The 27,609-nt window shown below is 43.0% G+C and overlaps 1 protein-coding gene across 3 annotated transcripts; it reads left to right on the forward strand.

The window, feature by feature from the left end:
* The first annotated feature begins 4,360 nt into the window (after positions 1 to 4,360).
* LOC123045305 (truncated transcription factor CAULIFLOWER D) lies at positions 4,361 to 27,609 on the forward strand. Of its 3 annotated transcripts, XM_044468305.1 has the most exons (7): positions 4,361 to 4,792; positions 23,037 to 23,115; positions 23,458 to 23,522; positions 23,606 to 23,705; positions 24,885 to 24,920; positions 26,946 to 27,002; positions 27,077 to 27,609. In XM_044468305.1, exons 1-7 carry the CDS (start codon positions 4,599 to 4,601, stop codon positions 27,218 to 27,220), a joined length of 675 nt encoding a protein of 224 aa, XP_044324240.1. In that variant the 5' UTR covers positions 4,361 to 4,598; the 3' UTR covers positions 27,221 to 27,609. The 3 variants fall into 3 exon arrangements, with proteins under 3 accessions (XP_044324240.1, XP_044324241.1, XP_044324242.1); XM_044468306.1 differs by lacking the exon at positions 24,885 to 24,920; XM_044468307.1 differs by lacking the exon at positions 24,885 to 24,920 and having other exon boundaries at positions 26,946 to 27,609.

A 27,609-nucleotide genomic window follows, 5' to 3' on the forward strand; every position in this document is an offset into this window, starting at 1 on the left:
ATAAATTCACCCAAACATACACATGTGATTTTTCAACAAACTTTGGTGCATTGGAGCATGTGCTTGTAGTTCAAATTTGAATTATGCACATTAAATGCTGAGAAACTCAATTAATCCATAAAAATGCCAAACGAACCCGGAATAATTCCAAATTTAAACACGACACTCATTTAGTTGCATCTTCACTTTACATAAATGTTCTAGCAATTCAAACACCATCCTTTCCCTCTGTAACACCATTTTCTCTTTCAAAACGTAATGAAAAAATCAGGTATACCACAAATAGTTTACTAGAAAGAATTGTGTGGAATGCGATATAAAATATCTTGGCGCACCATCTTGTCTGTCTTATGCAGGAAGCTTCGTCGTCTATAGTCCACCGCCCCCGCTTGAACCACACGTGTGCGCCAGTTTCTCGTGGCACCAAGCGAAATTTTTTTGCCATGGCGGAAATATCTATCTCCCCGCCCCCTCCCTTCCACCAAAAGTCACATTTCCACTGTTCCTCCTCGTTTCCAAGTTCAAACCTTCACTACTGCTTACTGGCAACCCAGCCTCCTCGCCGGCGACCCTTCTTCTTGCAGCACCGCCTCCTCGCCAATGACCCTTCTTCTTGCAGCGCCGCCTCCTCGTTAGTGACCCTTCTTCTTGCAGCGTCGCCTCCTCGCCGCCGACCCTTCTTCTCGCAGCACCGCCTCCTCGTCGGTGACCATTCCTCTTGCTGCGCGGCCTTCTCGTCGTCGACCCTTCTTCTTGGTGCGTGGCCTCATCGATATGGTCAGATAATCCACACCCCACCCACACCATCCTCCTCCTTTCCCGTCCCACATGCCCCGACCGACGGTGTGACACCTTCCGCCGAAGTCACTGTCCCCCTCCTCCAATTAAGTGTCGTCCATAGCCATTTTGCATGCAGTATAACGTGAAGCTTAGTAGCATCTGGCAGCAGAGAAGCAAATCGCGGCCGCGCGCACGCACGAGGTCGCTAAGGCTGCCATGCATGTCGACCGCCAGATCTTGGAGGAGCACCTCGTCTTCGAGGCCACCGTCAACACCGCCACGCGGTTGTCTACTTTAAAATACAGTTCGTACTGTTTTCTCGAGGCCACGGCCAATGCCTTCTAGCGATTTGTCCTCTGTAATGTTAATATGCAATCGGATGTTCAGTTTACAGTTTGGTCCTCTGAAATATAATGTTCAGTTAACACTTTGGTCCTCTGAAATGTAATGTCCAGTTAACAGTTTGGTCCAACAATTGCTACATTTCGTAATAGTGTTCTCAAGCATTCTTTGTTTTGTTAACTGTCTTATCTTCTAGTACATGTTTCTATTCTGCAATGTCGTGCGCAGTTAACTATTTTGGTTCATTTGGTCTGCTATCCATTTAATTGTTTGGTTCAGTTCTGAATTTAGTTTTCTTTTGTTGTGGGTACAATTTTGCATTGTTACGCATGTGAAATAAATCGAATTTGGCTATACTAAATACATATTATACTGATAGTATGATAACTCTCAGTTAACCTGATTAAGATCTTCCTTATGTGTGTTGCAGGGAAACAATGGGAGACACTGCAGTTTACCATCGAGGTTTGTTCAAGCATGGTCCTTTGTCTAATAGCACATTATTGTGCAGTAGTTGCAGGAATCATTCTAATATTTAGGTTTCTTACAATTTGGTCTTGCACATGTAGGTCCTGCTGTCAGAGGCTTAGACCCACTGTTCGACCCATTTTGCATATGGGGAAATGAGATGTCCATGAATATCAGTCAATTTAAGAAACTCGGAAAGATTGTTAAGATGAAGAAACTTGCGACGAATAACAGCAAGATATTTGTTTGCACAATGAAGAAGACATCAGTCAACTATAGGATGGTACTAACTCTTTTACCTTGTTTTTACCCCTTGCGCCATTTCAAAATTAATAGCAGCGATTTATGCATATCTTTGTTTTCAGTACTTTTTAAAGCAGTTCACCGCTGATTACCTCTCAAACCACCTGCATGGTCAAGAGGCGAGGAAGGTATTCATTTAACACCCACGATACAATATTGAAGTCTTGCTGAAGAGGACGAAGGTTAGGCAGGCAATTATCCATAATTACTGGCCTAAAGTTGCAAGGACATTCAATATCACTGAAGGATCAATATTTGCCTTCCGCTTCTGCAGTTTCACAGATGAGATTCATCTATCTATTTACCGTGTATGATGCTACTTTCCAAAAAAAATGTTGCATGCGAAACTTGGTGCTGTTGTATAATGGAGGAACTGAGTGCCGAAGCTATCTGATGTAATTCGATTATGAAATCTTGGTTGTTGTTATACGGATATGAAATATCTGGTGTGTTTTTATAAGAAATATCAATTTGATTAGTACATGGATTATCAATCATAGGCTAATTACCATGCTTATTGGGGTTTTCTATTGCAGACGGTTACTCAGACAACACTGTGGGCGACGAACTCAAACAACCCGCACGGTTTCTAGAAAGTAGACGTGTTCAATCAACTAACAATCACACACGGCTTCTGGCAGAGAACTGTTTGCGTTAGGCCACCTTGCCCAAACGTTTCCACACAAAAAACTATGTGTGATATACATACGAACGGAAATGTTTTTCTGGGATTCACCGTGTGGGATGTACATTCGAACGAAAACAATTGGGTTTCGATGCCCCACCGGATCACACACGAGCTCATTTTACCCCAGCCTGTGTGCCAGAAGGGCCTATCCCTGACGGTTTCTGGGTCGTGTGGGAAGGACCCCCCTATCGCCCACACTCACTTGGCGATGGTTCCAAACACCGTCGCGGAAAGGGGTTAAAAACCGTTTGTATAGCAGGTCTCTGCACCAGTGGGTGTCCATGTTCATCTCCCTCTCCTCACCTGTAATTTGTAAGATTGAACATGTTGATGACATCAATGAATCATTCCTCTTTGTGTGTCATTCATTTATGTTTGAGTGATTGATCTGGTTCTAGGTTGAGGTATGATTTAGTATGCAAAATTAATTTTTGTGGCATGATCTAGTATTACTCGCGTTGCACGTTATGTTGGGAGACGTCCTTTCTTGTAATCTTGTTATCACATGCACGTATACTTGTATTAGTCTGCTGCCACTAAGATGCCCCTATAGTACTAGTGAGACCGAAGCCTAGACACCGTCTTCCCTCTATTCAATCCTACAGTTACAAAATCCCCTTCATTAACTTAGTTTACTTTTCACATTCTAACTTGTAGTTTAGTAAATCCCTTTTATTCAAGCTTTCCTAGCAACCGATAGAATATGCTATTTCCAAACTACGGTTTGGGTGCGGATGTGCTACACTGACAACATAGTTGCGGGGTTGATAGTGTCTTCTTATTCGCTTCATGTGGGATTCGACACTTACTTACCACGAAATGCAATAGCCCTGTGCCCTTGCAGGTCATCAGTATGACATATACGTCAACTATGAGAAATTAGGTGATACCGCGTTGCTGCACGAGTTGTTGCAGTATATTTAATGAGATTTAATTGTGTGGAATATAAATATTTAGATTTATAACACTGAAACAAAATTAAAATACATATGACTTATTATATTTGATTATGTATAGTTCTAAAATGTCAAAAGATATCTTAAGTATATATAGGATTCGGGGCAACTTGTTAATTTCTATATCAGTCAACTAAGTGCTCATAGATAACGTATATCGTGCATGCATATGGAGAGGAGTGTGTCCATGTATAGTGTGTTTCTAATAATTATGTTTTAAGGCGAATCAATCTGAGGTTGGATGGTTAGAAAGACAGCACATTTTTTCTTTTTATTTCAGGCCTTCCGGCAATGTGCTTTTAATGAGAAGAGATATCTCGTCGATTGTGAATACGTCTATGATGACTTGATGAGTCTTAAGATGATGTGTCGGCTTAATCTATTGAAGGTACTCACGAGGATAAGGTGTGCATGCAGATGAGTGTATATGCGTGTCTATGATTTTTTTGCACATGTGTATGTACTGTGTTAAAAATATATATATATTTTTAATAAAAGGGAAACTGCACTGCTCCAGAACGTTCTCGCTGCCTCGCGCGTGCACACCACGGATAAGCCAAATGCAGTGCATCAGGGGTCTCTTCCTTAGCTGGGCTGACCGACCGTACAGTCCAATGTTACAGCACTCGTGTCAGTCGCAGCACACTCCTCGTAGCGTGCGTGCGAGCACTTTGATGTCTGTCTGCGCGGTGGGGTCGAGGGGCTCGGCCTGGACACCACTCGTGGTCCGACAACGCGATTGTACCCGACGTTGGCGTTCGCGTCGCGTGCCCTATATCCCGTGGGCCCAGCTCTCGCCGCCGACTCAATCCGGAGCCAAATTTGGATCTTTGATTTAAGCGCGTTCGACTAAACAAGTAAACAGAGAGGCAGAGAGCAACCACATTTCGGCCCGATCGATCCCAGCCTAGATTCCCTAGCCCGGCCGGTGGGGAGCGAATCCGGCAAAGCGACGGCGAGGGGAGCAGCGGTGGGGGAGCCATGAAGCGCTGCTGCCTGCGGCTACATAAGCCGCGCGCCTCCGTTTCGTTCTGTCGGGGACGAGGAGGAGGAGGAGGAGCATGGCGCGGCAGCGGGGGAGCGTGGTGCTGCGGCGGATCGAGGATCGGAGGCGGCGGGGGATCTGCTTTAGGAAGCGGCGGGCGGGGCTGGTTAAGAAGGCGGAGGAGCTCGCCGTGCTCTGCGACGCCCACGTCGGCCTCCTCGTCATCAACCCCTTCGACGGCACCTTCCAACGCTTCGCCGCGCCCGCGACGTATGTGCTTGTGCCTCCGATCCCTGTCTTTTCTTCCGGTTATTTGCTCTCTCGATTACTCATCTATAAGAAAATATAAGAGCGTTTAGATCACTTAAGTACAATCGAATTAGGCCAATGTTTCGAATATACAGTAGTATTTCTTTTCCGTGCTAATACGCGACTCTACGGCTCATCTCATGCCGCTCGTTAGCTATATTTTTCTTCCGCACGTAGAGGACGAGATCACGAATTCACGATGCCGAACCTGCTCTTACTCAACTGTCTGAGACTCGGGTCGCCGCCAGTTTATTTTTCTGCCGGCGTTCCAGCTGTAACCACACTACAGTACTGTTCTACTGTACACTACAGTATTTTATGCTTGCGTGAACTACAGTTGTAGCTTTTGTTCCTATGATATCACTGGACTAGAATTAAGTAAGAGCTGCTAGCGGATTTACTGTGTTGCCTAGGATCAGTCTTTAAGAGTTTATGGCAACCGTCTGGTTCTTTTTCTTCTTCTAGAGATATTGGATTATTGTAGCCGGAAGCAGTATATGGTGCCAGGATCGATATCAGGCGTTCCTTCTATCGTTTTGTTGCTTCTGAAAGGCATTCAGAACCCGTCAAAGTTGGTTATTTCTTGCTGACTGCTAACCAAATTATTTGAAATCCCTGCTTAATTTCTAAGCAGAAAATGTGTACCAATTTACAAAACTATGTTTTGCCATAAAAATATTTCTTGTTTCTAAATAGAGGTAGGATGTAAGAAAAGCGATACATTATAATTATGAAAACACGTAGTTGGTACAAGTATATGATCAATGTGCATTATAATAGTTGCTAGGTGCCTAAATCCTTGCGCAAAAAATATTATTACCACAATAGTGATGACTCTGTTAGTAATAGTCTTGTCATCATCATATCCATAATGAGAACCGCAGGCAACTTAAGTGCATGCATCATGCATGCCAACAGGAGGAGATTATACTACAATACGAACTAGTATATAAACTGCAAGCTGAACTAGTTTTGATATAAACTATGGAGAAATTTGGGCGTATATATAATAAGATAGTGGTGGTTATTATACATCGGAGTAAGATAAGCCAACAAATAATACTAGATGACAAGGGATTATCTAGTGAAGTGAATATCCCTATGATTTCATGTACATGTAGTGGAGAATTTGCATTTCAGAGTTCATCTTGAGATTTACTTTGTTATCACATATGCAATGTATGTTTTGAGTTTGGCCATGTATGTTTACATGTTGCACCATAAATTATTTTTTTCGAACTTGCATGCGAGATGAGCTATACGTGACCAATTAGAGCTCATGCAGAGAAATAATGAGTGAAAAGTTAGGTGTCGGTCGGGCTACTAGAAATAAAAATCAGTCACCTCCCACTCCGTCTAGTTTGAATTAAGTAATTTCCTTATAGTGATTGATTGCTACAAAAAAATATTTCCTCATGCAACATTTTTGTTGTGTACATGCAATATTGTTGCAACATACACAAAAAATCACTGGAAACTTCACAACATATGCGACATAAAAAATAATGAATTGAGAAAGGGGAAGTGTGTTTGCAATGAACTGGACCCTTAAAAACACAGCCATAACCATTGCAACATGTCATCTGCATATACGCAATAAACAATTTGTGCCTTGGGTTCGCTGATGAAAAATCCACCAACTGATGCCCCGTCATCTCCCGATTCAAGTGAGTCTCGACCCATCCATGCCTAGGCACCATTTTCCTTGAGTCGGATAGCATTGACCGTCATAGCTAGATCATATTTTAGAGATAAGTATTACGGGGGATAGAAACTCATCTATTGTATCTACAGATAAAATGTAAACATCGATACACCATGAGCCCATAACCTAGCTTTTGTATAGCTGCGTACATGCATTGACCTGCACAATTGCTCGTTTCTATTTCATTTCATTTTTCGTCATCCGTGTAGAGGATTTTTTGTGATGGTTAGGTTTTTATCTTCTATAGTTAGAAAATATTTGATTTGTCAAAGCTAAATTGTAGTATATCCTAACCGTAACCCTGATTCAGAAACTAGAGAAGCATACTATAAAAATGTTATTGTCTACAAATCATGAAGCTGATAAACCCGAAATCCGGTACTATGATTGACATAAACATACTTCTAGGCAGTCGAGCCACCGAGAAGGGCTTGAGTTTTGACATGCACAGGTCAACCCATGTAAGATGACAAGTTTCAATTGCCCAACTTTACTAGGAACTTAGTTTTACGTTAAATTAGTTTAGTTATATTGTTATGGTAATTTCGAAGCAAAACATGCTCATTGTAATAAGTAGTGTTCCACCAATTTACTAAAAGAATGACACACAAAGTCTATACCCTTTCCCTTCCATATTGAGGAAAGACTTTATTTACCTACAAAATTTAAAATATGCGCTATGTCCCCTCATAAAGTCACACAACCCTTCTATGCCCTAGCATTTCTCTAAAAACTAACGTTTTCATTTGCTGGCAAGTTAGGGGGCTATATAGCTAGGTATGAAAAAAAATAGTTTCTCCTTGGTTTGGTTCTATATTTATAATAATAATAAAGTTTAACATCTACATAAAATTCTAAAGGAAATTCCATCTACTCAACAAATGAATTATTAAATATAAGAATTGTGTGAACAATATTTGTATGTTGCCATGCAAAATATATATTCGTAAGCACTACTTCTCTCATATAAATATTATATCCCTAAATCTACACCCTACACCGAAGTCTAGGCTCAAGAACATGTTTGTAATTTATTTGTGTTTCTTGTCTCTTGCCAATATTTATGTATTCACAAGCATGATAGGATTTAACACACATCTGAGTGGACACCCAGTAAATGTTTATTCAAATTATCTCCCAGCAAAATAATGTTTTTCATAATAAAAGGACATAGATAGTTGATTCATGAGGCCATGACGCCTCTCCAAATGTAGCATCTCTTAGCACTTTACCATAGAAGATATAAAACTTAAGAGACGACTAGCCCAATGCATTGTTTCTTAGAGCAAGTACAAGACATAAGCAAACTATAAGGACTAGAATATTATATCTTTACTTGGTTGGAGGAGAGAGAAGAGAAGCAGACTCTTGGTTAGTAGCCAGCTGCAACACGAGACCCAAAACGCTTTGTGAGGTTGTAAGATGAGTCAACTACTAATAAAGTAGTACACATCTAAAATTTACTATTGTACATGCTGGCTATGTGGTTGACTCTAGATGACATAGCAACTTCTTATAGACGACCGTTGGCTGTATTATTAACCATGCTCTTACGGGTTGTGTCTAAATTTTAATGACTTGGGGCTCATGCATACATGTGATTGAGATAGCAATATTTTTTGCCTACGGCCACGTGCAAGGGTTGTATGTTAGCTAAGCTACAACCTCCCTCCCCCCCCTCTCTCTCTCTCTCTCTCTCTCTCTCTCTCTCTCTTCAACTACTATGCCACGTCAGCAAAATACCTATGAAACCGTATTAAGAAACCTGCATTGGAAGAGCCTTGAAAAAAAATCAGGATATTAAAACTTGTGGGCTTATGCATGTTTTAACATGTACAAGAAACTTGGTCTTGACTCACGTGGTACTAATTGATTTACAAAAACAAGTTAAACCTACAAACTCACATGGAAGCAAGTGCTTTACTTCTGGTACTCTTTTATCTCCCAGTACTCTTGATAATTGGACACCTAATCTCCACAACATTTTAGGGTACACATCAAGAAACTCCATGGAAGTTCACATGGATATACCTATTTGAACTCCTTGGGAAGGTGAAACGCCTAACTATGAGGCACCCCTTTTGAATTTGGTCACTCTGGATGCCTAAGGATGGTTAGGAATGTGTTTAATACTCTATTTTATCTTCAGAGGTTATAGGTGTTGGGGGAAATAGGGACATGTATTCCTATAGGGCCATAGGCCAGTTTATATATACATATAGGCACGGTAAAATATACAGAAACCGCTTTATACAACGGAGATAGTACACAGATATTATATACAACTGTAGCACTCACCAGACTCATGGGGATTAACACACTGAATTTTAAGAGATAAAAGTCATCATGTGCTCTAGTTTGAGCTTTCATGGAGAAATCTACTAACTGTAGCTTGGAAGGCACTTATTGTGGAGCAATCACCTGATCATGCACATGGGGCCACAGGAAAGAAGCCTCGACACCAATATGTTTAGTGAGCTGATGTGTCATACGGTCACACGCGACATTGATTACACCTATATTGTCGGATGAAAAAGGATTTCATGTAGTCATAGAATCAGCCAAACCCTCAAGGATCCACAGTGGCAAAGTTACCCTTATTGCAGAAGAGACATAGCTCACAACCCAGGCTCTGCACATTAATGGGAAACTACAGTATGTTTCTTTGTTTCCCGGCTAGTGAGAGAACCTACACCAAGAGAATTAAGGTAAGCAGAAAAACACGTGGCAATCTGTTGAGGGCTCGCTAGCCCAATTAGCATTCGAATAGGCCAGATGTTGTAATGAAAATGGAATGTAGAAAGAGAATACGATGTGAAGAGTTCCCACAAAGATATCATAGTACTTGAAGTAGCTACTATCTGTCGGCACACGTAGTATCGGAAAGACTGTCGGCGTATCTATGGCATCACACAATCCGTCGGCATAGTGTGCTGACAGACAAACTGTCGGCATAAAGTTGTCTGTCGCTGTAGAAATGTCTGTCAGCGTAAATATCACCAATGCTAGCATACTTTCTGTCGGCATAAATTTGTCTATCAGCAATGACCTTTCCCGGCAGGACTATAGGCGACAGCTCCCTTCCGTCGCTAAAGTTCTGTGCCGACACTAAATGTGTCGCCTTAGGTGACCTATAACGACAGATTGTCTGACGTTGATTTGAGTGTCGTGGTGTAGTGTAGGTGACTATAGTGAACTAAAGTGGGAGCAAAGACGCGCTGGCCCAAAATATGAACAAGATAGAAGATATCCGGATGAGACACAACTAGATAGGCAAGACTCCTAGCAAGATGATGACAACACTATCGAAGTCTCAATAGTGAGCTCATCAGTAAGAGTATCACACATAAGAAGATCTCGAATGCACTTTAGGATAAAAATAAGCCATCTGAGCTAGAAGAAACCTCAATCCCAAAGAAGCAAAGAGGACCAACATCACACATAAGAAACTACTCGTTAAGCCGAGCATCCACAAATGCAGTGTACATAAAGTCGTTACTAGTGATGTTCTTGTCATCAACATATAAAAGAAGAACCCGGCCATGTGAAAAAAGTTGAAGAAAGGGCATGTGATCTTGATCACAGTTGTCGTGAACCAACATCAATGACCAATGAGGTGAAGCGCTCAAACCAGATACAAGGGGCTTTTATTAAGGCCATGTGGAGAGCAATGAATACAACACACCAAGCAATACAGAATATACTACCTAGGTGGTGGCTGCATATAGACCTCTTCATGCAGCTTGCCATTAAGAAAGGCATTTTGATGGCAATTTGAGAGACTTGACAGTCGCGAATAAAGGCCACAACAAGAAGGGTGCCAACTTGGTTATGGGAGGAATAGTAGCAAATATGTTAGCATAGACTCGGGCATGCTTCCACTAAAAGACGAGGGCCACAAGATGAGGCATGTAACCATCTGAGCAAGTCTTAACCTTGCAGACCTACTTACAAGTTGGGGGACAAACATTGGGCGGAAGGGAAACAAGATCCCATGTGCCATTGGAGTAGCAAGCTCGTCTACCATCGCATGCCATCCTAGATGAACACAAAATTTTTAGAAAAAAAACTATCAGGCAAGTTTAATTAATGAAGCACTTACTGTCATAAAGAACAAAACAACATGACACCATGCCGCAAAAAAAAGTAAGATACAAGGATGCTGAGTAGCAATAACAAAGCCCAATAATCAGAGCCCATAGATGCAATCGAAGGACCCAACATTTTTTGATGCAATCAATCCATGCTATCGCTATTAGTTGGGTGTCAAACCCAACAAATGCCATCCAATCACATCGCCGAAAGGAGCCACTCGTTACCTCGCCCTGGATCAAAGGTTGCTAAACTGTCATACGATGGGGATGCTCACCCTTAAGTCCTGATGGTCAATGATGTTAGGGCCTCAAGGCGAGCCTTGTCAAGGCAACCACCTCGTTGTGCCTAGGTCCCCTAGATAGCACCAATGTCAAGACGACAAAACCGTCTAGACAAAGGAAATAAGTTGTTGTTTGTGAACCACACACCCAACAACCACCATAAATGGACCTTGCTCATGTGGGGGAGCTTCCAAGGAGGAACAATGCCACAACGTCACCACCGTCCGGTCTGGCAAGCCAGACTAAGGGTTTTCACCTAGCTAGATCCCAAGGTAGAGGAGGACACCACACGATGACACCTCCAAGGAAGGAAACGTCACTCAAGAGCATTGTCGCCACCAACTCCTACACCATTGGGCAGAGCTTCCACTCAGGAAATGACCCCTACCACCCACCACTACACCTCCCACAAAGCCCATGATAGGAAGGTGACGTGGTCAAGGAGCGAAGTATACAACACCCAGAATAGAGCAGCATCAATTCGTGGAGGTACTAGTATCCCGCAAGAGTTGAATGCTCTACAATACAAATACAACTTCACTTGTGTCCTCAACATTGCTAACAAGGTGTCAACCTTGCTAGTCTTACTAGTCAGAAAGACGTTTAAAGGATAAAGTGGAAGATATGTATTATCGGATAAAACAAAACTAAAAGTAAGTTGATAGAAGGTGATTCTTATGCTAAAAACTAGATTGATGTTCATTTCACTAAGTGTAACTCTCCAATACATAAAAGTGTGTTATATAAAGTGTGAAGGTACCTAATAATATATTTCATGCTCATACCAAACACAAGAATGTGTTGATTCTACATAGGTAGTACGTCCGTAATACTATTAGATCGAGATACACTCTCTGCATCTTATAGCTAAATAGACTGTCTGTAGATCACACCATCTGGACATTAAGTGTGAACAAGGTAATTTATTTGAACAAGACATATTGTTGTTTATGGGATTCTAGTGAACCCTCTAATAAACCATAACCCTTAGTGGCAACAATTCTATACAAGCCTTTTCCACCTTTTGTCACTGTGATACATTATTTACAATATTGAACCAAACTAATGCACACCTCTCCCACTACTGATTACCGATATAAACTGGCCAAGAGTAAACAAATAACCATAGAGAAATATTCATCTATGGACCAAACAAGATGGCAGTCATAAATCTAAACATTAAGGAATAATGCATCACATGATCTACATCACCACTATGAATACATTAGATTAACCATGATCATGTAGGGCAGCTCATATGGCTATTGTATTGATCATCTAAACACATCAAGGGGGATATTACAACTTGGCTACTGCCATGAACCCATAGTCCAGTGGGTGGTCTCTCATCTTGGAGCACGAGGATCGATTTGATGATGATGTAGATGACCTCCCCCTTCGACAGTACATGATCAGGGCTAAAAATGAAGATCGTATAGGAAACACGATGTGGCAGCGACAAAAAAATGATATATAATTAAGATAGAAGTTTCAAGATGTCTATAGACCATCGGGAACCGGAGCCACCTTGGGGGTGCTCCACATGCTATCGACGCCCCTAAAAGGCGGGCGCCTCCTTGGGGCGCATATGGCCTGGTGGGCCCCACGAGGGGGCTGGGTCTTGGCCCCTGGTCCTCTTCCGGCATGAATGTTCTCAACATCTTTTATTTTATTTATTATTGTTCAACTTTTTATGGTGATTTTCTGGAAAAAAAACAGGAACTGGCACTAGGCACCGGATTAATATGTTAGTCTAATAAAAGTTGATTAAAAGTATGCCCAAAGTGTATGGAATTGATAGCAATGTAGCATGAATCACACAAAATTATAGATATGTTTGAGCATATCACACCGCTGCAATGAAGGCATGCCCCAAGTTTTAGCACGCACAAACTAGGCCGCGTTGCCTCTAGCCAAGACAAGCGGCCACCCAAGCAGCGAGATGATCGATGGGGATGTGGGCTTGCCACAGGCCATAGCCCATTGATGTGGAATGGGGAAGGAGAAGCAGGGGAAGGAGAAGGAGGCGGCAGGGGCACCTCTTGCCACCATGGCCTCACATATGGCCGTCGTCGGCTGCGGCGATGGAAATCAAGGTGAAGGAGGGGTTGCTTGAGGTGGCAGTGTAAATCGTCTTTCGAATTGTGGGAGCGACACACTAGATGCCTAGGGTTTCAAGGGGGTGAGTAGTTGACCTAAGAAGAGCGGCACTAGAATAAACATAATAGTCAATAACTAAAGGTGGATGAACGTGTAAGCCATAAGTAGGAGGTCGGGCATCACCATCACGAGGGAGAGGGAGCAGTTGAAGAAGATAGCTCATCCGAAGAAGATGTCATGTCAGGGGAAGTGGACATGCCAGGAGAAGATGGTGCATCATGAGATGTTGGCCCATCAGAAGAAGGCATGATAGAAGAATCCACAACGCATGGATGACGACTGCTGCAGCAGAAAAGGAGGAAAAGCATGATGAGGAACCATACAAGGGAGCTCAAGTGACAAATGAGGTGGTGATAGTAGCGTGCGGTCCACAACGGGAGTATGTGCAAACCTAGTGGGATGTGTGGAAAGGTGCAATACAATAATGATAGGTTTGTCAGGCTAAGTTGAGAAATAGATAGACTCATTAGAGGAGGTCAAAGGACAAGAGCACGTAGATAGAAAGAGTGAGACTCGTCAAAAGTCACATCATGAGATATGCCTACAGGAACCTAACACTGCTAGCCCTTGTGTTCACCATTGTATCCTAAGAAGATACTCAATAGAGAAAATAGTTCGATGCATTCACATGGTGCTAGAAGAATATATTGAACACAACCAAACAAATGGAGCACATAGTAGTGAGGAAAAAGACCGCAAAGGCCCTCGCAAGATTTCCTCGACAACGGATCACTCGCAAACACTAATTCTTCATGTTCCAATTCTTTAGAAGGGCACACCAATGTCTTCGTGTTTCTTTAAACCAAATCTTCGGGGACTTTCACTTATGTATACTCACAAACACATTAGTCTCTTAACCACTTTTGTCGTCAGTACTCCAAAATCTCAAAGGGGGCACTAGATGCACTTACATTTACCAAGCTTACAACCCTAATAATCTAAAAATACACCTCCTAGGGTAGACCCTTGAAGACCATGATGAAACTTAAGTCGAAAAATGAGAGCCATGCAAACGACCAATGTGACGATACCTCTTCTGAAAAGAGGCGGTAGACAAGGCATTGGGGCGAAGAGGGTGGTGGCGGTGGCAATGGAAGGAACATGGGCTCGTTAAGCTCCCAAAGGACCTGTGAGGTTCTTGTGTGACAAATCATGAACACAATAAAAATCAACGTCAAGAATGATGTAAGAAACAGAGTAAGTAATCTGGCTAGCTGGAAAGAGTTGCATGCCAATTGGCAAGCAAAGAATATTAGCAACATGAGAAACATGAAAAGATGAAGTGTTAAGGGTGCTATAACTAGCAATGGGAAGAGAAGTACCACCGATAGCAAGAACATGAATAGGAGAATTTGGGGGTATAATAAATGACAAAGTAGACAAATAGAAGTTATATGGAAAGATGCTCTAGAATCAAGAATCCATGTGTAGTACCTATTTGTGTAGAAGGTGGTCTCCTAGTGCATGAAAGGTGCGCAACAAAATTTGCCGATGAAGAACCAGAACACACTTAAATCACGTAATATCTTGCTCAATTAGGGACACAACTAAAGAGGTCGAGGTAGAAGCACCACCCCATGTAGAAGAGCCATGTGAGGGGCGTCACTACTGCTTGAAGCGGGTTGACCCAGTGTTAAAATCCTTGTTGCAGTAGGTGCGCTAAGGATGGCCACCACTAGGAGAAGGTTGATATCCATTTCCCATGGGAACCGGTTGAAGAGAGTTGGAGCTTCAAATCGGATTATAGCCGAGGCAATAATTGTTGTAGTAGGCAAATTAGCAGCAAGCATAGAGGGAAGCTTCAAACTATCACAACCCAGACGAGTCTCCACAACATATTCTCAATGAGTGCCTCAAGAAGATAGACACAAGGCACATGCATAAAGAGTTGGGCGTGTCATGTCTCAAACTCCTTAGGAAGCCGCTTCAAGGACCCATAAACACATTGAAGTCGGGTAGAGCCACACCCAGTGGTTTGGATCAAATCTGGTTGATGATTGATAGCCATACTCTGAGCATAAAACTCCTCGAGAGTGGATCGCCATGCTGAAGTCATGCTCCCGATGAACCACATACAAGTACAAAGCATCATTGGGTGGCAGATAATGATGATGAAGGTGAGTCCACATCTGAAGTCTATGGAGAAACCCACAACCTCTACAGAAAAATGAGACAAGACACTGGCATAGAGGACAATCACGGACCTTACATGATCATCAAGCCACTTCAGTATAAGCGATCAACTCATCACAATAAGAGTATACCAGGTACTTAGAGACCTTCTAATCATAGGCACCAATAGCAACATCATCAATAATCTTGGCAGCTTCGACAACAACATGATCAGTAGCCAGGATAGGAGTTGGCGATACGATTGATGAGGCTGCTCCAGAGGAAACATGGCACACCAAGCATGGGACCTCGCGAGAGAGGACCACACATGTAGGCAACACTGTTTTTGTAACTAACGTCGTAATTTTTTTACCGAACAACAAGGAATGGAAACAAAGCCCAATGATAAGACATTGTGCCCATTTTTACTCTTTTTACAAGATGGAATTGAGCTCGATCAATCTACCAAGTGGAATCGGCAGTGGACCAAACGTTATAGATTGATCGAAATAGGGTCGAGCATCAGCTACATGCATGCGTAGAAGAGGTGCACGAGTTGAGTGCGAGCGATGCGATGCGATCGACCACACATGATTCGATAAGTGTTGTCACAACATAGCTCGACTTGATCCAAGGGGTGGTGCCCCATGCTCTAGCCCGATCGAGGTGTTAGCACATGAGATGTGCCACAGGTTAGCCTGATCAAGGTGCTGACACACGCGCTCGATATGGATTAGAGCGCCTAGAATAGACAACACTGTAGGGGCTTGTATCAATGTTGATGCAAAAAGGCGGCGGCGGTATCTAAAGAGAGGATTGCCAAAGGAGTAGCATGGTGGAATAAATTAGAGGCAAGACAACACAGAAAAAACAAGATCAGGCCCTCGATAAAAATCTGAGTCAATCACAGCATAACTTGTTTGTGTGAAAATGGAAACCTAGGCTTTGATACCATGTTTTTTTAGAGAGGCATTGATACCATGTTAGAGAAATAGTAACTTGTATTCTCATGTGGCGAAAGGTCAATATGTACACATGCATAGATAGGGTGAAGTATAAAACTAAGAATTTATATAACAGGGATATTAGATTACTTCATTGAACTACCCGTTATATAAGTTCTTGTTTTTATGATAGGATAAAATATGAGAAGCCTAGGAGAAGCCTTGAATTATGTTACGCTTCTTCATTACCCTTTAATCTTACATCCTAGTTATGCCTATTTAACAATGTTTGACCTTTTGGAGCCTTCAGAAATGGAATGCAACACTTGATCAAGCATATTATTGATCAAAATCTTCGGCTTAGTTGCCTTAGTATTTTGAATATGCTCGGTATGACCTCATGTGCCTTGTGTGCACATAGAGTTGACTACGCAATTGGTTGAGCTAGTTTATCTAATACACAATACCGAGTATAGGAGATATTGTTGTTGATGTCTTTTTATTTGTAGGATGCGAAACCCTTGTGATCTTACCTACAATTAGTCGCATACTTCTAAGCTTGTCACAATTTCATTACCACAACATTCTCTTATTGGTTCCACTATCCTAAGATATTCTTGATTCTTCACTCTATTGTCACACCACCTCCAAATACTTGTCATTCACAAGTTCCAGTTTCTCCCGGGGACCCCACTAACACATCACCTCCAAAGGCACCTTCACATCTCCGGCTAGGATCTCCCTTTTCACTACACTACACTACTAACATTCTCTATTGGTTGATACTTGTTTCACCGAGATGTCTTCCCTTACTTTCACACTTAAATTGTGATTATTGGACTCCTAGATCTCCTCGGTCTTATGCTTGGTCTTGTAACCTCTTACTATGAGTGAAATACCAAGTACATTGACTAGAGGATTGAATAGGCAATTGAAATTTCTTATGTAAATTTCGCCTTGGGGTGAGAATTGAAGCAGATAGGAAACCCACGTTCCCGGAGGTTGGCACAAGCACTCTGGGGTACTTGGTTCATCCATAAACACATTAGAAACTATGGTCACTTTGAAGGTGCCAAGCATGAATGCTCGGGGTTCTTGGACAATTGCACATATTGTCCATAGTTGAGATACAACCATGAAAAATTATGGACCAACTCCACTCGAAAATTATGGACCTAACAGAGGACCATCAAAAATGGACTTAATAGAAATGGCTAAGTCCCCAACTCAGAGGTTCCAGACCAACTTCACTCAAAAGTTCCTAACCAATATAGAAACTACTCTTGTCGAGAAACCCTAATAGACTTAGAAGTACCGGACATGCTACACTCAGAGGTTCTGAACCTAACAAAGATCTCTCTAATTTCATCACTAAATCCATGGTTTCGAGAAGCAACTTGACAATTTTAGATTCACAACTAAGAGAATTTTAACCAACTCTCATGTCACGCAAACAGTTTGGAGGTGTTGGTCGACTGGTCTGGTAGTTCTGTGCATGTTGAAACTTGTGAAATGATATACTTCTAATGGAAATATTTGATTCGCTCGGGAATGTGTTGAGCCGTCGTTCAAAGGCAAATACCCCTCTTATTAGTATGGGTGACACTATGGCTCAATGTGGAGTTGCTCCACTAGAATTCTTAGAAAATTATCCTTAATCTTGTTGTGTCCTTTTAGACTTTTTGCAAGGTCAACAATGAGCTTTCCCACTAACTTGAACTTAATATGGTAGGAGGGCCAATAGTTTTGTATTGAAGCCTCGACTTTCACAATTTAAGTTAAAATGTGGCTGCCCTCTTTTTGTCCATGTTTAGGCCTTATCGAGCTAGTCGTGAGAGGAATGGTTCACTTTATTATTGCAAGGTATCTCTGAGTGGTAGTATAGTCGGTTAGAAGTTACTCAATTTTGATATGGATCATTCTTGCTACATTCGTAAGCTATGTATGGCACCCTTGGTTGAGTTCTACATTGCCTATGCACTGCCGATAGAGCTCTGGTGCACTTGAGGGTTATTTAACATCTAGTAAGTTTGAGGGTTCCTATGAGTAGCCTACATTACATGTGTTGAAGGAGGCGACGCTTTCTCTTTACGAGCGAGGAGAAACGAAGATCAATTATTAGTCCTATAGATAGTTTAGGTCTTGATTGGTCACATTGTTCAACAAGAGGTAATTCAATCATTTCCTTCCTATGCTTAGTATCACATTCCTTGGCATTCCTTACTGCTTACACTACAAGAGATAATTTAGGGACATACACTGCGTCCTAGCGCTAGCAACACATTCCTTATTATTTAGTCATACATCCTTAGAAATATTTGTACTGCCATGGGCCTTAGACATGCGCCAAGCTAGCCTTAGTGTTACACTGTTACTTTTGTCCTATCATTCTCGAGACTTATCACTAGGGCCCCGAGGCTTAGGACTTCAATCCATCGCGAATCTCGGGACCCAAGCATCGTTATTCCTTGTGGCGTTGTGTGCCAGGTCACTTGGGTTGATTGTACCCCATCATGCCTCAGCTTCGTGCTTCATTGTTCTTGGCTTCTTGCGCTGCCTCATGCCACGCGAGGTATTCATCCATGTGTTCGGGGTGTTTTTCATTTGTTGCGCCATCCATGTCTCCCATGTGATTTGACTTGTCCTTAGATTGTTCAATTCACGTGGTTAATAATCTCCAACTAGCTACTTCCTTGTGATTGGGGTTTCAACCGTTTTACATGGGCGATGCTAATGCGTATTGTTGGGTAGAACAAGGCTATTGTATAATATGTGGTGTTATTGGTTCATCACGCATGTACATGTTTTGGCACATTGGTGTTCAAAGTTCATTTGTAAGGCACCTACAAATACAATCACTTGTCTTAATTTGCTGCAATAAAATAGAACTACAATGTACAAAATTGAGTTGATGGATCTTTCATGGCTGATACACCCCTAAATCTATACAACTACAAGATGTTAATCTCTATTTCAACTAATCTAACTTCCAAAAATGTTCCAATAAGCCCCCTAGCTCGCACACATGCATCACGGTTGTGAAAGAACGCCCTTGTCCCCGCCATTCCAATTCTAGCACTTTCAGAGAACATTGTAGCTCATCACCATTTACCACCAAACCTTAGCAGCTGCAAAAACCTGGCATTTAAGAAACTGTGGCTCCTAGCAAAATCAACCAACATTATTAACATTGTATTTCCAACAAGAGCGTGAAGGCTGATAGTTTCAGTACCATCAGTTCTAGATACAAAATTCAGTGATAATGTTAGTTGTTCTATTGTAGCCAAGCCTCCCCCATTCAACAAAGTTGTCAATAACTCTTTGTGACAATTTTCCAATTTTAGTGCATGCATTTTTACAACAGTTTTGAGGCACATTGATGGGGTTCATACCCATCCTCACATTGTAGTAGAGATTACTAGCACTGTGGAAATATCTGAACTATTGTCCTTTTCAAAAGTCTCCATGACTAATACCGCATGTTCTTATGTGGTTGGACAACAATGTCGTCTACTAAAGTATTTGTGGATTGACCAACCTTCTCCATCATTTTGAACGTAGGTTTCTACTAGTTGATCCATCAAAACTTTATATAATATCAGAGCTAAGAGTTCTTGGGCTCAAGTGTTGACTTTCACAATGTAAAATAAAAAAAATCATTGCCCTCTTTTTATCCACATTGAGACATTATTGAGTCAGACTTAAGAGGGGTGTTGAAGTATTTGTGGATTAGCTAGCCTTCTTCATCGTTTCAAACATTTGGTTCTATTGGTTGGTGCATGAAGCTTAATAGGGTATTGGCCCCAAGAGATCTTTGGTTCAAGTCATCGATTCCATAATTAAAATGAAAGATTTTGGCTCTTTTTTCTTCATTTAGGCCTTGTCGATCTACACGTGAGAGGAGATGTTGAAGTACATGCAAATGTACAACCTTCTCCTTGGTTCAAACTTTTGATTCTACTCCCTCCGTCCCAAAACAAGTGTCTCAACTTTATATTAACTCTAGTACAAAGTTGTACTAAGCTTGAGACATTTATTTTGGGGCGGAGGGAGTATTAGTTAATGTATAAACCTTAATATGGTATCAAAACCAAGAGGTCTTGGGTCCAAGCCTCCGCATTTACAGTTTAAATAAAATATTGCTTGTTCTCTTTCTGTCAACCTTTAGGTTTTATCAAGTCACATGTGAGATGAGGTGTTGAAGTATATGTTGATTGTTGAATCTTCTTCATGAGTTTAGAATTTTGATCCTATTAGTAGTGCAGTTAACATGATATCAGAGTCAAGAGATATTGAGTTTAAGACGTAGCTAGTGCAATTTAAATAAGAAAATTTCAACACTTTCTGTCTAGATTCAGGCATTATGTTGGGCCTTCAATTGAAAGGTGCACCTTTGTATTTAATAATATTATTTTAATTATTTCAGGATATGTAAATACAATATTATAGTTATATTTCAATTAAAACCATATTTCTAAGGCATTTTCAAGCCTTTTCATGCTTTTGATTGGAGGCAATCTTGAGCACAAGGCCGACTCGACAATGGGGCTTCAGGTTTGGGCCGTCGGACCGGGCTACCCATGCCTAAGTTTATTTCTGTCCATGTTAAGGCCTTATTAAGCTAGACAGGAAAGAGGGTGTTGGTATATATGTGGACTGTCCAATCTTCTCCGCCTGTTCCAATTTTTGGTTCTACTGGTTGATGCATAAAACTTACTACGATGTCAAAACTAAGAGATCCTAGGCTCTCCTTTTGCAGCTTCTTTGCCTCTTCATGCCATGTTTAGGCCTTATTGAGCCACACACGAGAAGGTATTGAAGTGGATTGCCTAACATTGTCCATTAGTTTGGGTTGGTGCATGAAACTTTTAATACCTTATATGCTTCGATCATACTAAGGACGCCAACATTTCACCTGGAGAGTGGCTATCAATATCCCATGTCCATAATTTTAGTGGCTATCAATATCGCCCAGTCCATAGTTTTAGCTAAAGTAGGTGATACCTCCTCTGATTTCTCTTTATGAGTCCTTTGATGAACTGTTTAAACAAAATTTGTCATAATGCAAGCTATGGCTTGAGATCTTTTACAAGAGTTCTTCAAATTGTTCTCGATACTCTTTTGTTACACAAATAACAACGAAGTCCTGAATTAGTGATGGTCCGCGGCACCAAACTTTGCCTACTGTAGTCATGGATGCGGGGCAAAATACACATCATAGCAGAGTTTGTATGCCCGGAATCAAAGCGCAACATTGCCTTCTTTGTGGATCATCATCCCGTGATCCACATTAAGTCTTGAATATATAACTTGAGTAATCGAGACATTCGTCTCACCAAATGTGCGGATTGTGCGACTGAACTGCAGAAAGGAAATCTTCAACAGGGAATGTTGATCCTTTATGTTGTGTCAGTCAAGGTCTACCGCCACCATGCGGTTGCGAAGACTTGTACAACCCTTTAACAAGCAAAAGACTCGCAAGAGGATTGACATCATCTTTTTCTTGAGTCATTGGCCGGAACAGCCACCATGCGCTCAATCACTTGAGGCCTTGTTCGGTTAGGCAGGGTTTGGAGAGGTTTGAAAGGGATTGGAGTGGATTAAATCCCTTGCAAGTCAAAATCCTTGTCAAACCTCTCCAATCCCCTTCAATCCCTGTGGCGAGGGGATTAAATGAACAGGGCCTGAATGAGCCAACGCGTCGTGCCACCGCTCCATGCCAAGGGTAACAATTGCTGCTAGCCGAACCAGATCCAATCGTGCTGCCATCTGTTGGTGCGTGATGTCAAGAGTCGCCAGGGTGGCCAGAGCCACTACAATTTGGCCCAAGGACTCGCAAGAGAATGAACGGGTGCGCGGTGAGGGTCAGGAGGCACCATCGCAATCTCTTGGGAAATCCATCCGAATTTACAAGTGTTCGGGGAGGAGTCAATGAATCGAAACACCAAATTCCCTACCTTGTACTAGGATTTTACGGCCAAGGGTAACAATTCGACGATTGATCTGGACCTCTGATACCAAGTGTAGCGTCCCTGGTCCTACAATTGAAAGACCGAATTTCCTACCTTCTACCGGTATTTTACGGCCAAGGGTCGAACAATTCCACGATCGATCTTGACCTCTGATACTAAGCGTAATGTCCCTTAGTCCTAGGTGATTTGGGTGTGATATTCATACTGATGCAGGATATGGAGCGATTGGGGATCAACGAAAAGCAAGATAGGGTAGAGAGTTCATTCTTTTCTTGCTGCCTCTGATTACCACTCTCAGGCTATATAGCCAAGGACTCGCGCAACTTGCGCCATCTTTATCACGCCTTCCTAACTCGATGGTGCCACCCTAGTCTCCACTTGTACCACTTCGATTGGGGATTTTTTTTTTTCAAAAAAAACAAGTCCTGTCGTGAATAAACCAAAAAGCAACTCTCACTTGGTAGTCTGCGCAAATGAAATTTCATGGAATAAAATTCTTTTGGAGCCTCATGCCTGTGCATCCGTGTCAGCTCATGTAGACTCGCCTGCCTGCAACCATACCAAGGATGTTTGGTTTTGAAATTTCGGCCTGACTGGACATGAGATGAACTTCACGTGACTAGACTTAAACCCTTCTACAAGAGTGGTAACGTGCAATGGAGAAGTAACATCTCCGGCATAAAGCATACAAGCACACAACTGTCGATGGCCTCGGAAACATGACGAAGCGACAAAATGCATGGGCATTACCATCAGTAGCCAGCTTGTTTCCAAAAAACTCCGTGGATTACTTCTGCCCAAGTAGTTCTCTGAACTATTGTAGCAATACTTGTTACTTTTTGCATCATTATGTCTTTGATGCTCATTTCTCTTGAATATCGAATTGATATACTCTGTTCCACAAAAGAATTATGCATTCACAAACCTTTGTTGCAGTATGGAGAATATCATCAAACGTTATCAGAATTTCCCAGAAGCACAAAAAAGAGCACATGGAAGGAGCCTTCTCAAAGAGGTGACAAAGGACAGAATCAACATCATTAAAACATTATCAAGAGTGTCTATCTTTACCTCTTAATGGATACTAAAAATCAGTTTTGATGCTCTGCTGCAGATACCTTTCTATGAGCAGATCTAGGCACTTTTCCTACAGCAGTAACTATTTTTTATAAAGAAAGAGCATAAATCATGCTATGGGAATGTTACAAAATATGAGTTCACAAAACTGGAAAGTACAAAAGGAATTATGTTGTAATTTAAAGTGATGGTGTTAAATAAATGAGACATTATGCACATTTATGCCCATTTGCTTTGAGAATATTCTCGGTACTGCTAATGATCATTTCCATTTTTCCAGAGAAGAAGCAAGGATTTTCAAGTTCCCATAGTGACAACAGATAGAAGGCCAAACATTCATGACATGTAACATCTCAAAATTGCTTCTGCAAGTACCAATTGCAACTATAAATAGTTCCAAAAGGTTACTAATAATATATTATCAGCAGGTCAATTGATGAATCAAGCATATCCCAGTTGACCATCGAACAGCTTAGCCAAATTGAAAGAAAATTGGAGTATGCACTAAGGAGGGCAAAGACCAGGAAGGTATGTTTCAGTAAGGCATGTTTAGTATGTATATCATTTATTAGCTTCCTAGTCCAAATATATTTTGGTAAACTTCGTCACAGAATTTCCGTTTAGATTCCAATTGAAGACTTTTTCGTGTAAAGTATCAAGGTACCTCAGGGTCTGCAGAAGTAACACATTAAAGTTCTTTGACAGGAAAAGAACTGGGATGTCTATGCAAGTTTGAAATTTTTATTTTTCTTGTCACCATGTAAATTTAACCTACCTTTTATTAAAAAAAATGTGAAAATGGGAATCACACTCCACATAACAAAATGTGAAATTGAGAATCACACTCGATAGAGATGTTTATGTAGTTTACATTCATTCTTGCCTATTAATACTGTAACACTTTTTTGCGGGGTATTACTACTGTAACACTTGTGCCAGGCTTCTCATGCTCAGACAGAAACCCAAAGCATTTATTTTAGTATCTGAGTTTACCATTTATCAGTTGCACTGATACTTATGTTCCATGAATGACTATCGGATTTGTCGTAAACAGACTACCTAGCACAACACATGGCATTTGCAGATCTGACATCAAAGAGGGAATTGGCCCCTTAGTACAACATGACAGTCACTAGTTGGTATGAAAGTTTAACACTACTCATGCCCTAATCTTGCTTTACCCCAAAGATTAGACAATCTAGAAGACTGCAACAACTGATTTTTCACAAGAGGGCATGCTCTTCACAGCACCTGATAAGATATTGGTCAAACAGTTTGAGCGATCTCTCAACGTTTTGGTAAAATCCCTGATATAGATAAGGAATAACAGAAAAAATCCAAGATTTGTCTTTTTTTTTACCTGCTAAATCTGGCTCTGTCAGTGATTCACGATGAATTACCTGTCTTATGGTGAAATGGAAGGAGTGGGTCCAAACTAAGTTTGTACTGTTGGTTGATGGCATAGATGTGAATCTGGGAAGTACATTAGGATGAAGATTCAATTAAGGTTCCACCATCTGAATTCCTATTCACGGCAGGCAGATAACTAGTCCTTTGTCTTACGGTGCCAATGTATAACTAAACTTGTTGCATTACTAGTAATTTTGAATTATATGGTTTATATCTTTTGGCCTTTTAAGATATTTCAGTCTAATATGCCCTCGGATTCATTTTAAAAGTCATACACTTTCTCCTGCATGGAATCAGTTGGAAGCGTATAGGATCGCCACACTACAGGAGAAGGTGAGTCTCAAATATACCAACAAGATTTTTCTAAAGTCCTATTTTATCTGAAGTACGCAGAGCATAAAACTAATTTTAGTACTTAAGAGGCTTACCACTTCCAGCACATGTCTCTATCCAGCTCTATGAAAGAATCATCCAGAAGCAAATCTTTTGCCTCCGTTTCAAAAAAAAAAAAAATCATCCAGTTCACACTGTATAAACAAGCAGCCACATCTACTAGATTTCAGTTCTGCATAATGGATAAAACTCAATCAGGGAAATGCATTTATCCAGTGTATGCGACATCGAGATATTTCTGCATGTGTGCCTTATTTTGAGAAAAAGGGTTTCCCCCCGCTTTGTATTACAAAGCAAACATCCAATACAACCAACGATAGGTGCTGGGGCGGAAGCAGCACAACCACACCCAAAAGAAAAGAAAGAGAAAAAAAGAAAAGAAACAAATGCCGATAACGGCGGATCGACAAAGACGACGAAGCCTCGCGACCGCTGCTTCCACCGGAAATCGTCCCCCAAGCTTCAAGACTCCGAAGCACCGGTACCAATCAACGCCTCCAAGAAGGGACGCGACGATGACGACACTGCTGCCAAGGGTTTCCCCCGATACATAACGAGGAAAGAAGAAGGGTAGCCCCGACGCCCTCCAGGAAGGTCCGATGGCACCCTCAGGCGCCACCGCGTCGGTGTCGGCCAAGCCAACAGGGATTTCTCCCGATCCCATCCTCCCCCTCAGGCACTCCAGCGCTCGCCACCAAACCGACCACCACCCTGCGCACACGGACACGAAGCTTCCCACGCTGTCTCACCACGGCACCGCGAAGATGGCCTGCACAACGAGGAAGGGGAGCCGGGACTAGGGCAGCAGCACCATCAGCATACTGGAGGGCCCCACCTCCACCGTCCACGACGGTAGCCGACCGGACGCCAAAGCGGGAGTCTGCCGAGCCCGTGGCCCCACAGGCCCGGCCGGACCCTCAGAGGCCCGGACAACTCCCGCCTCCACGCCGCAGCTGGCATGCCGTCGGCGTCGCTGCCCCCTGTCCGAGCTGCTCCACCACCTCACCACACAAACGACGATGAAGCCACGCCAGGGGCCGGCCCGCTAGGACCCAGATGGGGCCCGCGGGCCCCGATCTGGGCCAGGGGCGCGCCACCACGATGTCTCGCTGCCAAAGGGGACAAAGCCAAAGGGGCCGCGCCACCACCGTGCGAGCCGCCGGCCACCGCGCCGGGACGCCGGGCCGTCATCAGGCCGAGGGGCACCGCCGCCGCCCCATGCCCCGGGCAGGGAGCCGCGCGCGCGGGGACAGGCAGGCCCCGCCGCCGCCAACACCACCTGGCCAGCGCCGGGGGCGCCCGTCGGCGGCGGCAGGGAGGAAAGGAGCGACGAGGGCGGCCGAAGGGGGGCAGGGCTCGCGCCGCCCCGGCCACCTCCCGGGGAGGCGGCGCGGAGCGGATCCGGGGGAAGGGGAGAGAGGGGGGGGGAGGGGGCGGGGGCGGAGGCGGCCGGCGGCGGCGGCGGGGGGAGGGAGGAAGGAACCCTAGATCGGGGGGGGGGGGGCTTTCAGCCACTTGGTGAAATTTTCTTGCCGTGTGCCTTATTTTTCATGCGTGATGTGTTCAGGGCCGGGGCGGGGGGAGGGGGCGGGGCGGGGGCGGCCGGCGGCGGCGGCGGGGGGAGGGAGGAAGGAACCCTAGATCGGGGGGGGGGGGGGGGGGGGCTTTCAGCCACTTGGTGAAATTTTCTTGCCGTGTGCCTTATTTTTCATGCGTGATGTGTTCAGGGCCTGCTGTTCTATTGGACTGTGGCTCTGCAATGCAAAAGCAAGCAAGAAAGCAGTGGACAAAGCAAAGCTATAACCCCCCCCCCCCCCCCCCACGCACACGCACACACACACACACACACACACACACAAAAAGATGGAACAACTAACTCTGTACCTTCCCGCAAAAAAAAACTGACTCTGTAAATTACATCTTGCTGTCAGGCTCGTTCATGACGTTCCTGATGCATGGTTGCAGGGGAAAGCAACGCTCGAGGAGAGGGATATGATGGAGATGGTCTCGAGGAAGGAGCAGGCAAGTGGATTGATCCATGCAGTTAATCATAGCACTCGGTTTCGCCGTGGAGTTGATGTCTTGCATGTAAACAGAAGCAGGAGGGAGGAAGGTATGTAACTAGAAGCCAGCAAAGCAGCAGGGAGGTGGATTTGACGCTCAGCCTCGGCATCGGCATTGGCTGCAACGTTGGTTGCTCGCGCAGGCACCAAACGCCAATTGACCTCAACATGCCGTGACACAGACATTTTCGGCTGGCTCATGAGTTTCATAGTTGCAGTGACGTTGCATGTGAAGCACCAACAGATTCTCCAGAATTTGCCGCGAACATTTTGAGTTGGCTTAAGTCAAATCTGAAGCTATCATAATTTCTGCACAGGTGCACAGCTTTTCACCCCATTGCGTCTAGGGCTCGATTAAGAGTTTGGTGTTCTTCTTGGGTTCGGTTGTACTAGCACAAGCTTACTGCACAAAAAGTGTGCATTTGTGCTTATCTCCACCAAATTCAAGTTATCTTCCATGAGTACCATGATATGTATCTTCACTGAAACGAATCCATGATTTGTGTTCAACTAATGCAGTAAGGTACCCTTGGTTATAGTGCACAACTCTGGTAAACTCAAGTTAT

The sequence above is a fragment of the Triticum aestivum genome, chromosome 2B, assembly GCF_018294505.1.
Source record: "Triticum aestivum cultivar Chinese Spring chromosome 2B, IWGSC CS RefSeq v2.1, whole genome shotgun sequence".
In the NCBI taxonomy this organism is placed as follows: domain Eukaryota; kingdom Viridiplantae; phylum Streptophyta; class Magnoliopsida; order Poales; family Poaceae; genus Triticum; species Triticum aestivum.